The sequence below is a fragment of the Habropoda laboriosa genome, unplaced genomic scaffold, assembly GCF_001263275.1.
Source record: "Habropoda laboriosa isolate 0110345459 unplaced genomic scaffold, ASM126327v1 scaffold50, whole genome shotgun sequence".
Taxonomy (NCBI): domain Eukaryota; kingdom Metazoa; phylum Arthropoda; class Insecta; order Hymenoptera; family Apidae; genus Habropoda; species Habropoda laboriosa.
In genome coordinates this window covers 72,041-85,604 of record NW_017100159.1, presented here as the reverse complement: position 1 = coordinate 85,604, position 13,564 = coordinate 72,041, and the positions used below count along the sequence as shown (strand labels likewise).

Below are 13,564 nucleotides of genomic sequence, written 5' to 3'. Positions count from 1 at the left end.
TTTGAAGGAAGGGACTAGGTTTCAGCATCAGAAACGACACTTTGAATGAGGAGACTAGGCTTCGGGGACAGTGCGGAGGCACGAGTTCTATACTGGAGGACTATATTTCGTGGATAATGTGAAAGCCAATGTGCTCCAAATTACATCACGTTCGATTTCATTGTAATCAGAAAAATCTCATCAATATGTTAAACAAATTTTCAGTTAGAAAAAATAATTTTTTTTTTCAATTTAAAATAATGTCTAGTTAGCTATGACGTTCAAAATTTTTAGTTGACGATATTTATTTTATTTGGTGGCCAATTGTAGAATCGGCCTACCGTTTGGTGATCAATTGTAGAGTTGGCCTACACTTTGGTGGTCAATTGTGGAATCGACCTACCGTTTGGTGGTCAATTGTAGAATCGTGTGTACAGATATTTAATGTATTTTTTTTAGCAATTCATCCAAAGCGATATATTCTGAAATTAACCCTTATAGTGTCGACCGAAAGAATTGTACCTAAACGAAGAATACCGAACCAATTTGATGTAATTTGGTAAGGTTTGAGAAAAAAAAAAGAAATGTAAGAATAATATTTACAAAATTGAAAAAGGAACATATTACGAAATAAAGGGAGAATAAATTAATGCCAATTGTATTTCAATATTTGTTGAAAATCATACTAATAATACTTATTCAAAATCATTAGGAAAAATGGAAAAATCAGTTTTCTTTTATAAACAGCATTTGCAAATAAGAAGAATCATCGTTTGATCATAGTTTGATGTAGAACACGTAGTATAAAGCATAAATACTGCATTTTCAATTATTTATAACAAAATTTCTAATATCAAAACACAAAACTAAATGATAATCCTATGATGCGCAGTAAGCGTCAGGAGGATTACATACCTCCATAAAACCTCCATACATACCTCCATACCTCATAAAACAAGTGATTCGTGTAGCTAGTATAACATCACTGAAATACAATTCAAATATTATAATAAACATTTATAGTTATCCGGCTATTGAAAATGTATAATATTTACTTATTATTACTCACACAAATAATTTATTCAGCATTGATGGTTACTAATCGAGTTATAATTTTGTCTTCGGTATTCATTCGAAACAAGATGTATGCATTCAATACCTACCATCCTTGAAAAAATTGAAAAAACTACTGTTTTCCAAAATTTGAGATTTCTCTCGTCCAAATAAGTATAAAGTATCATATCTAATATGTCGATACCTCCCATAAATTTATTGGACGAGAGAGGGACTCTCAAATTTTGTAAAAAAGTAGTTTTTTCAATTTTTTTTTAAATTTATTTATTTATTTATTCAACCATTTATAACGTTTTATAAATTTATTTTGAGACAGGGTTCTGTCGCGATACGAATAGTAAGGCGCCATCGCATACGCAACGATATATCGTCGTTGGCACATTCCGCAAGTGTTGCTAACAACGATATACATATCGTTGCTCGGCACTATAAGGGTAATCACTCAATAAGTATTAATAAGTAAATGTTGTTCAAATTATATCGTGTTTGATATCATTTTCATCAGAAAAATCTCACCAACATGTTAAAAAAAATTCTGAGATAAAAAAAAGCAAAATTAAAAAAGTTATGTTATTCTATTATGAACTGTCCAGCCGTGAAATCTCGTAAAAGAAACCGAGTGGTATAGTCGTTACATGCTGGACTGACTGCGAGCGAGATAACATAGGCGTAGCAATGACGCAGACCTAGGCGTAGGACCATCTATGTGGCCAATTGTAGAATTCAACTAGTGGCGCATTGGAGAGACATTACTGTATCATGAACTGTCAAGTCGTGAATTCTCATCAAAAGAACCGTGTCGCGCATCGCGTTACATATGTATGTATGTACTTCGCATGCTACACTGACTCCGAGAAAGATAACATAGGCGTAGCAATAGCGTATGCTGAGGCGTAGAAGCAGCTAGGCGACAGTGTGAGGGGAGCTCGAGTAGCGACAATGTGAGAGATATTACTGTAGAATGAAAACACCTACACATATTTCAATATACTTTATTTACACATCATTCGTTGAAATGAAACTTGTAACATATATTGAATAATTTTTTCGGGTATAGTATACTGTATAGCATATACCTACGTGTAATGATACACAACAAGTTTTGCAAACATATCGAGTTTTTATTAGCTGCAATATCTGCTAGTTACTATTTTTTCTAAAGTATGGTTTTTTAAGTTTTTTGAAAGCCCAAAGGTGAATCTTTATTCGGAGATCTTCTAGAAAAAGACCTTCTTTACTATAATACATAGAGACATCTATGTATTATAGTAAAGGTGCAATTTAAATGCAAACAGAATGGTGAAAATTTATAACAGATTTCTTTTGCCATCAACAGAAATGCGGGTTGGAAGAAGAAATGAAAATTTGATCTTACAAGGGGACAATGATCCCAAGCACAGGAGTCACCTCTGCACACAATGGAAAGCAGAAAATGGCATTAATGTATTAGATTGGCCATTCTAAACGCGGACCCAATCGAAAATGTTTGGGAATATACACAATGTTTACGCTATTACTAGCCAGCATTTTTCTCGTAAATGGTAAGTACTAAAAAGAAAATGAGGAAGGAAAATATTATGACAAATTTTATGACCAACATAATAGCGTATATTAATTTTTTATATTTGTCATATTTTTTCAAAAACGAAGGTGACTTAATTTTTTAAATGGAATGCTGCCTATCTTTTATATCTTATGAAAGCATGTATCAAGACGAATTCGTCCATATGTTATACAATGACCGTCAGCGTCATACAAGGTCAAAAATAAAAGAAATATTTCGAATATTGTATACCAATGTTACAAGTATCTTTTCTTGATGAGGCTACAGATGTTCAATATGACTTCCTTGTATACGAGTTCACATTTTAGCTCTATGAATTATATTTTTGGTAGCTTCTACTAATGTTGTTCGAGATATTAATGCACATGCTTGTGTTATTGTGCTTATTAAATCGTTTACATCTCTGGGCGGTATATCGTAAACGTTCAGGAAGTTTATAAAGTAATACTAAAATGGTCTTGTAATAGTAGAAGCAGAAGTAAACACTCTGACAGTGAATGACAACAAAAAATTAGTCACATTTAACGAGCTAAGTCGTATTAATAAGAAATACTTTTAAACAAATTGGTTTTATTTCTCTCATTTTTGAGCTTGTGTGACTCCGACGGTTATTGTGTAGCACATAAATAAATTTATTTTGTAACACGCTTTCATGTGACATAAAAAAGTATGCAACGTTGTATTTAAGAAATTAAAGGTCACCTTCGTTTTTTGAAAAATATGGAAAATGTAAAAAACTGATATATGCTATTATATTGGTCGTAGAAAACTGCAAAACTTTTTCTTTTTTCATTTTTTTCTAGTACTTACTATTTACGAGAAAAATGCTGGCTAGTAATAGCGTGAACACCCTGTATATGAAGCTAAAGCTTCGAGGAAAACTGGTGTAAGAATGTAAAACAATTAACACGACAGATACTGTTAATATGAAGGTCTCTACCTTGAGAATATGCGGTGAATTTAGTCGAAAGCATGCCTACGCGCTGTAAGGCAATTTTAGATTTACTTAGTATTATTTGAACAATTATTTCTATTTCATTACAACGAGCAGTTATTAAATTATACTGGTCGCGTATCATATATGCATGTAATAAATAAGAAAACAAAAATTCTTACCTTTCATTATAATGTTTCTGAGTTAAATTATTTATTTATTTATCCAACAGCATCTGCCTTTGATTTTATGATTGTTATAAACGTATAAGAATTAAATAGAGGCACATCGCCTTTACTGCCTGCATGACGAATTAAATCGTCTCTAGAAGTTAGTAACGTAATGCACAGAAAGCGCTTTCGATAGATGAACTCCCCGGTTAGGTTAGGTTAATAAGTATGTACATTGTATGTGTTGATAAAAATTTATTTATTAAATGTCGATATAAAAATCGCTTATGAAGTGTAAAAATGTATGATCAATTTTTACTTGTAACGGCTATCAAAATTTCAGTTAAATGTAGTGCAAAATATATGTAAATAAGTTTAGTAATATGTGTGTTGAATCAAGATTGTCCTAAGCGCATGATTCTAAAATATACAGTGAAGAGCTCCTTTGAATATGTATATCCGCGAGAGTAATTCAGAATATTCCAAAAATATCTTATTAGATATACGAGATTATTCAACCATTAAAACATTTCTATTACTTGAAAAAACGTATAATCATCATTCTTTATAATTATTTATAATACACTACAATATAGCATACAAAAAATTTATTGCATATGGTTTCTATTGTTACCTTAAAAATCATGTTCATAATATTCTTTTGTTTAGAAATTAAATTAGAAATAAATTCTATTACGCAAAATGTTGCTCCACTTCTTCTTGGAATGCGTGAAACACAAAACAGTACAAATTTTTCACCTCTTCGGTAAAATACTTTGTATTCATATTACTCTTTAGATTCTTTGAATTATAAATACGATTTACCAACTTCAAAACAAATATTCTAATTTATAACGTAATTTTAGAAGACATGATATTACCTACATAGCAGATAGCACACAGACATCTTGTGAACGTTTTAAACACGTCGAGTTAAAGCCTAAAAATGTCTAAAAGACGTCTGATTCAATGTTACGAAACAAAATATCTTTAGTACACAGATGTCTTGTGAACGTCTTAAAGACGTAATTTTTATACGTTGAATAATTCGTAAGTACTTGTTTACTTACTTACGTCTTCAAGATGTCCAGATCAGGTCGTAAAACGTTCAGATGAAAACTGGACGTAAAATGGACGTCTCTAAGACGCCGTGTACTGTTTGGGATGTAAAAAAATTTGTATGAAACATAATTTTTTTTAACAATTAACTGTTCTTTTTCAGATGTACCTCCAATAAAGCAAGTGTATAATCCTTTCGCGATCGAGAGGCCACACGCTACTCCGTCGATGCTCGAACGACAAGGTTCCTTCCGCGGTTTTACACAACTGAATCAAGCATCTCCGTTTAAGAGACAGCTTAGTTTACGGATTAACGATCTTCCTAGTAATCTTGAACGCACACGTAGCCTCAGTCTCGAGCCAACGGATTTGTCACGAATGCCATCCGCTTTGTCTCACATCGTACCTTTGAAGCCACCAGGTAAAGATCCTAATTGTCATTTCTGATAGAAATGCAACACACGTAGGTGTATAATGTTCTTGTATTACACTCGGTGCTAAATCACATCATGAAAGTTATTTGACTCTTAAACATTTAAACTTTGAGAAATATAATTCTGGATAACATGTGCGAAAAAAGTAGACGAATAATTGACGAATAAAAGCTGAGAATGTCTGAAATTGAAGCGAATCTAAGAAGGAAAGTACCAAAGATACAAGGAGGAGAACAGCAGCGTGTTGTAGAGAAAGTCTGAAACAAGTAACAAAATCTTTAAGATAAACTGAGGCTTTCAAAATATCGTTATTGCGATAAAAATACTAATTAAGCTGGTCATTTTTTAAATATTGTTATTAATACCAAAGGATAAAATTATTGTAATTAATTTAGTAAAACTTGGAAAATGTCTAAAACATAAATATAGTGATCACTAAAATATAATCACTTATAATTATAAGTTGAATAAAATTTATACATATATTGAAGCAAATCTATATACTTTATTATGAAATACGTACTATTGCCTTTTGACCTATTGTAGTTATTAATTCTTTAGTTAATAAAACCCTTTGTGCAATAAAGATTCTATGAGTTCTTTGGGATCTGTACAATAACTATTCATGGTCTATCCCCACCACTAGGGTTTGCACTTTGTGCGTCCAACAGTTATCCCTTGTAAAACTTGGAGCTCCTTCTCTATATCTTGCATAAGAGCAAGAAAATTCGAAGCTACTTGGGCTTGTGAATCTTCCTTTGCCCGCTACGTTCATTTCACTGTTTACATCACAGAATGTAACACCATTTCTCATAACTGTGCCAAAAGGGAACAGTTATCCAGAACTAGAACTGAACCTATCCGGTTATTCTCGAATGGGCCACTCTTCTGCACGATAACTGTTCGTAAGCGGCATTGCCTTTGATCAATTATCGGATAAGAAGAAACGAAATTTGACCTGTGACGAGTTTAAACTCGTATAAAGTATAAGAATACACATAGGAGTTGTTATACTAACGAGTTCACTACTCAGGACTCTTCACAAGCAGTTCGCAAGCAGTTTGCGAACAATTATAATTTTCTAATATGTTAAAAATTTTACTAGTCAGCGTTTTTGATGAGTATGTGAAAAAAATTAAAGAGAAAAAGTGATACTATTTTTTGCAAATAATATAACAACGTATGTGAACTTTTTGTGTTTGTATTATTTTTTGGGAAATGAAGATGATATTCAATTTTTTAAATAGAATTTAAATTCTAATCTATGCTGACTAGTAAATCTGTTAACAGTCTGTATAATTATAAATAGGTACAAGTGTAGTTTCGTAATTTTTTGTTAGTTTCATTAATTTTAGTAATTCTTTTGAATTTTTCGACCTTTTGTAATTTTTTAATTTTGTATAACTTTGTAATATCCTGTAATTTATTTAACTTCTTACAATTGCTCATATATTTTTTAATTATGTATCATCTCAGAATTTTCCATAATGTTTTGTAAATCCTTATATGTAATCGTTTTTAGGTGTCTTACATTTAATAGATATAGTAAAGACATAATAAAGTGTGGATGTATGTAAATATGTATTAATTATTTATAGGGAGGGCGTAATTATGTGTGTATGTACATAAGTATGCATGTGTGAAATTTCTTATTACGTAACTAAGTGTAAACCGAATTTTACCGTGTTTGGTCTCGTTTTAATCAGAAAAATATCGTGGATATGTCAGTAAAATTTTTATCAGCAAAACACAAAAAATAAAAAAGTTTATCTTTTGTATTAGCGTTGTCCCACCGATATGTATGTAGGTGTTTGATATTTTAGGACTGGCTCGACTTTCAATACCTCTCTCTTCTTTGTCTGCTGTCTCTTTCTGCGTCCGTCGGTGTCGGTAAAATACAAAGAGTTTGAGAAACGTAGTACCTATTCCGTAGCTGTTCCACAGCGGTCCCGAATTTTGAACTCTTACCCAATCTTTACTGTACGTGTTTAATTTTGTCTGTAAAATGGAGTTTTGAATCTACAACAATATTTTGAAATCTTCAGTGCAATTATCCAAATATTCCGTCAAATCCTTTCTTCCATGTGCTGTATGTACTGTGTACTATGTTAATATATTTAAGCCACTTCCGACATTGAATAATATACTTCTTCATTTTTGCAACAGAATTCGAAGGATATGACGAAGGTCATTATTCCCTATTCTGTTACTTGTCCATATTGCCTGACTCTGTTTTGATGTTTTTAGATGGTGCTCGTTTCCCTCCTTATGTTTCAATAAATGATTGTATTCAATATGTTATTCGTTAAGTATAGTTCAATGAGTAGAGGACACGGAAAAAGAAGGATAATGTTCTTCACAATAATCATAATCTTGTAGTTTTCTTAATGTTCCCATTCTCTTGCTTTAAATTTTCTGTTTGTAAACTGCTTATTTCCACATACAATGTAAAAATAAGGTAACTCCAAAATTAACAGATTTGTACTGTTTTATGAATTAAGTACAGAAATTCTTGCAGTTTGATAATATAAGTCAACTCTCTGCTTATTCTGATTCTTCACTAAATGAAAATTTACCTTTGTTAAAAATTACTAAATTATTAAAATGAATGAAACTTAGGATTACATATTAAACATTACACGAAATTATTTTATTATTTTATTATATCATCCGCTTATGTAAAGAATTCCTTCTGATTTCGCTAGAAATGTTCAATCCTCATATTAATATAAAAAAATAATAAACAACTGCGATATTACAAAATTGTTATCTACTTCTACGTGGAATTCTTATTTCATTACAATTATTTGTCTCAGTTTATGGAATACTACAAGCCTGTAATTACCCGGCCTATCGATTTTTTATATTTTGTAGACCACTGTTATACATTTAACACGTGTTTACGTAACATGTAGCATGAATTTTGTAGTTCCAAGCACCAATTCAAAGCACCGCGTTTTAGTATGTTAGCAGTGTTCATGATCAAGGGTACACAGTATGTATTACAGCTTTACTCTTGCTTTTTACAGTTAGTCCAATTCCTGAAATATCGCCTGGGGGTCAAGATAGCGTTTCCGCGATGTGCCAGCAGCTTTCACAGGGGCTTTCTCTTCTTTCAAGCAGTGACGATTTTGGACCAATTCCTACACAGAGCAGTACAAGTTCCGTTGCTAAGCAGCTGTTCACGAGCAGCGCCGCTAATAACACTCTGTCAGGTATACTGAATATCTGACACTATAAACAAAATTTTATCTGTTATTATAGATGACAGTTGCTTTTGAATATCAAAAATGAAAGAAAATTGACAATATTGGAATTGTCGATTTTCTCTACCTTTATCACTATCTGATTAATTCTTAGTGAAAATGTGCAGATGTTCGTTTGAATATTCATGTGAATTTTATAAGAAGTATTGAGTTCATTGAAGTCAAACATTTCTTTTTAAAATTTGTAGAATTTAAGACTTTGAAATACAAAATGCACACATAAACCTTAAAAATAACAGAAAATTATAAACACTGATCATTAAAAAAGTCTTACAAAGAAGAATTCCTAAGTGTACATCGTTAATTTTGATGAAACTTATGTATGATATGATTCTCAAAAAAATATTTAACATGTATGTTTTTATGTGCCGAAATCCATTTTGAAGGAGTGAAAGAAGCTCTCAAAGTTGAGGATGCAGAACATATTTAACGGAATATCTCGGAAACTATTAAGTTTAGAGAAATGATACAAACGTAGAAATTGCTTGCTTTTAAGTAAGAAATTCTGCTACCTAAGGAACTTTTAAGAAAATTCATTTGTTTAAACAATATATTAAAAATTAGTATATTTTTGTTAATTTTTGTTGTTAAATGTTAATCCATTTTCATGTACACAGGTATAAACTAAGGATAATACAATAGAGCCTCCCTTATCCGAACTAATAGGGAGACAAAAATGTTCGAATAATGGAATTTTCGGATAATAGAACAATCACTTTTCTCATATGAAATTTCATTTATTCAAATAAAGATTAAGATTTTTTTTCAAAGAAATCATAACACTTTTTTATATGAATTTTGGCACACGTATTTACTAATATTTAAAATATACAAATTATGTTTTTAAAGCAAAACTAATAAAAATTACATGAGTTGTGTTTGTCTTAACAAAGTTAAAACGAAAAGTGTCTTGCTGGCGTGCATAATTCCAGCGGTTCCGTTAATCTAACCCAGAAAAATGAAATAGCATCTTGATTAATATAAATATGGCTATCGTGGGAACCTCGAATAAACAAAAAAGTCTCGATAGTAAAAAAAATGGCGGCACTTTGATCTTTTTCGAATTTTTTTAGTCTATAACATATTAAAAAACTATGAAAAAAATCAATATTTTTTTAAAAACCAAGGTTCTTGCGATAACGACATGTCTGCTGAAGATTCTGTCCAAATTTTAAGTCAATTGATGAAATAGAACTTGAGATATCGTGCACACCATTTCAAAAAATGAGGTTTCCAGAAAAACGCGTTTAAAGTTTTATCTATCAGTTACATGGAAATATGTATACTTATGATTAATTTGCCAATCTAGGTCCATACAATGGTCCTTCGTGTTTGAAAAGCTGCTGCTGGGCTGATTTCTCTTCTCTCCGACCAATCCCAGCCTTTCTTTTTATTTCGGATGACCAACACTTCTGTCCCAGAAATTCACACAAACTTCAACTTTTTGGCCAATAATTATTCCTAATGCATTTAATATGCGTAGTAGGTATATTGTCTAATCCTTCATTACGTATACACAAGGCTAAATATGTGGCAATTTGAACAGTTGTTACTCCCGAATGTATTTGTTTTGGAGCGAAAGTCCAAATTAAAGTGCAATGTTCCTCATGTTCTTCATACTATCGATTGTACTCATCAACAGCCTCATCTTTTCTCTTACTCCATAATTACATCCTTGACGATAACTAGATTCGATAACAGTATCAGTAATTTTTCTGCTGCATTTTGCAATTAAATTAGGAACACCAAACGGAAAACTGAAACCTCTTTTATTCCCTGTTACGGTACGACCGCACGCTACACCTGCGAGCTGTGTTCTTCAAATAGCTGTAACTTCGTAAATTTTACGAATTCTAACAAATCCTGTTGCAGATATATTTCCGAAGGTATATACTTTAAGAAAATTTCCAAAAAAACGATTTTTTCAAGCGTCTAGACAAAAATACCCCCTTAAGATTAATTGTTGTGACGTACACGTCGCGTTCCGAATGTTTGACTCGCGTACGTGCAGTTACCCGCCAAATTAATCTTGGGTAACGTATTCAAAATGTTTTCGCTCAAACACTACAAAAACCCCCCCCCTTTTTTTTTACGTGGTAGAAATCTTCATAGACACCGCCTCCCCTGAGGGAGAGAGACGGTAGGGTCAAATTCCTACCGACTAAAGCCTCCACAACAGCCCACCTCCGACGCCCCTGGAGGGGCCTCGGGATCTCTGACGAACACGACCGGTGCCCCTCCGTGCGACTTGGCTTTCGCCACCAAAACCTGCGCTCACAAGTGCAGGCTGAATTAGGGGTCGTAACCCAACTCAGCCTCCTCCCGCCCACGTGTAATGCGAAATTGAACCCTCATTCAATTCCGCGTGTGGGCCCACCACCCCACTGCGCGGGAGGAATTCCTTCCAACCTCCCCGGTCGCGTGCAATGACTCCCAGTGTCAGCGACCCCGGCAACCCACCGTTGCCTCCTTCCCGACCACGTACAATGGGTATGTCTACCTTCCAGCAGAGCACCCTGCGATCCCACCACCCTCTTCCGCGAAATGGATAAAATTTCACAGAAGAGGGTGTCGCTTTCACCAACCTGGCTACGTGCAATGACATCGTCGTCGTGGCGTTATCAGTTTCGGTCGCGCAAAAGGCAGCAACCAAAACCGCAGGTTTTTTTGATCGACCGAAGCAATGGTTCCCCAAACTTTCAACGTCGATGGTCAAGCGAATTAACGTTAATCGAGAGATCAAACTCTCCGTTCGTGAACGCCAAGTTCGCCCACTCCCAAACTCGCGCTAAGGTCAGCCGACCTGGAAAAAGGGTCGCTTCCCGCGCCTTCTTCTCGACGAGCTCATCTCAGAATCAATCGATTAAATTAATTCCTCGAATCACTGCTCGCGACCTCGTCAAGTCCCCTCAGAGGCGTCGCCTCCGAACAAGCCGCCACCGGCGTAACAGTCCCCGCAGAAGCCGATGAAATATCGCTATATGCAGGACTGACTCTTCCTCCAACTCCGGGCCTGGCAGGCATCGTACACACACGACTGATGTGCTCCAGCCGGCTACACCGCCAGCACCGAGTCATCAGACCCGGCTTTCTTTGGACTTTAGCAATAGTCCAGCCCACCCTGATGCGCCCCCTTGTTCATCAGGGCCGTCGTTACCTGTTGCGGAACCTTCAGGAGCGCAATTTTCTCACCCCACGGTTCCGTCAGGAGCCTCACGATCTCTATCTGCTCCTTGTCTTGTTCGCCCGTATTCGGTTCTTCCAGAATTGCTTCTGTTAACTCCTCGGGTGCAACATCCGTGTCCAAGCCTCTTATTTTTATTCCCTCTCGATTCTTCAAGACTCTAATTGTCGTCGCTTCTTTGCTGATGTATCTTTGAATTTCTTCGGCGGTAGTTTACGCTTCCGCTGCGTCCTCAAGTTCGAGGAGAATTCCACCGCCTTTGGTGTTCCTCATTCCTCTAAACACCATTTTAGTGTTTCCGTCGGTTTTTTCTTTAATGTTTCTAAGAATCTTAGGAATATCCTTTGCCTCGGGATGTCTTATTATTATCGCCGTTCCTTTTTGCGTTCCTCTTCTCTTCTCTCTGCTTAGGTTTCGGCTCTCTACGGACGATATCGCCGAAGGATCCAGCGGCCTCGTCGTTTCCGGTTTGAGTTCCGATACTGTGTGTCTCTTTGGGTGGCTCCCTGCCAACCCGTTTCCAGGCACTGCTTCGCGCTCCCATAGGAGTCTGCCTCGCCATTGTGACTTCCGAATATTTTCTTCTATCACTTATTTGCACCGCACTAACACTAACGCCCGAATTGCGCACCGCGGATATCTGTTTAGGGCAAGAGCGACAAAAATGGCCGCTCTGCCCACACCTGTAACATAAGTTACTCTCCTCGTTGCATTCTTTGACAAAATGCCCCGGCTGCCCACATCGGAAGCAAGTGTTAGGCATCTTGTACTGTCTGACCCCGCAGATCGTCCATCGTATTTTGATTTTTCCGGCTTTTAAACAGGAACGATGTGCGTCCTCCTCCAAGGACACACACGCGTTCCGTTCCCCGGCTGCTCCGTTCCTTAAAAATATAATCTTAACATCCCCGGTAGTACCGGAGAGTTTTCTTATCGCCTCCGTGATGTCTGCCTCGTCCATCGTGCAATCTATTCTCTGAATGTACAAATGTTGTTTCCTTCTTCCAACTTCTTCGACTTCTATGTTCGCCACTCTCATTTTCTTCGCCAAGTGTTGCGCGTCTTCTTTTCCTATTACTCGAAGGAGAACATCCGCCGATGCCCACACCTTCCTCATGGAAATTACCCTCTCCTCCACGTTGTTTCCAATCTTCTTCATCTTTTTCAGGTTCTCCTCGAACTTTCCGCCTTCCGATGTTTGCACCTTAAGTGCGAAAACTCCTTCGGTTGTTGTTCTTCTCTCCTCTTGTTGTTGCTTTCCTTGTTGTTGTATTTGTGTTTCTTTTTCTCTCTTCCTCCTTTCTTGCCATCTTTTTCTTCGTTTCCTCCTCCTCCTTTGGTGTATTTTCAGGAAATCCTATTTTCTCCGACTGCTGCTGGAACATCTCCTTCTCTTTCTCCTCTCTTTCTTTCCTCTCTCTTTCTTCCGTCTCCCGGGCCTTGTGTTCTTTCTAATTTCTTTTGTCTACTTTTACAATCTCTTCCATACCGACCATCACCATCCTTTCGTAAATTCTGCAATATCCCTCGACCATTACGTCCTCCACTCCGGTACAGGTGGTCCGAGCGACCTTCATCTTGGTTATCACGTCGAGAACCTCCTCCAGTTCTGCGCTCCATCTTGTTAATATCATGAGCAGTACTTCCCTCTCACATTCTCTATCGATGCCGACTTCATCTATTACCCTCCTTATATTGCCCAAGAGTATTATTAAACACTTCTTGTCAAAAGCCCTTAAGTTGCTGCTTTTCTTCACCACTGCCTCTGCCTTCAGTAATAAATCTCCCAACATGTCTTGGAGAATTTCCGTTGTTTCAGGACCGTCGTACTCCTCCAAATCAAGCACGTCGCTGTCCTCTTCTCTCGGAACCGTAGTCCAGGATCTGAAGGACGAGACAC

The 13,564-nt window shown here is 35.8% G+C and overlaps 1 protein-coding gene across 1 annotated transcript in view; it reads left to right on the top strand.

Annotated features, from left to right (window-relative positions):
• The window catches only part of LOC108577217 (protein numb homolog), a 323,128-nt gene that overhangs the window by 281,040 nt on the left and 28,524 nt on the right, over window positions 1-13,564 (top strand). The window contains exons 7-8 of the mRNA XM_017940352.1: window positions 4,944-5,201; window positions 8,244-8,429. Coding sequence (XP_017795841.1) covers window positions 4,944-5,201; window positions 8,244-8,429 — 444 coding nt within the window. The remainder of the gene's footprint in view (window positions 1-4,943; window positions 5,202-8,243; window positions 8,430-13,564) is intronic.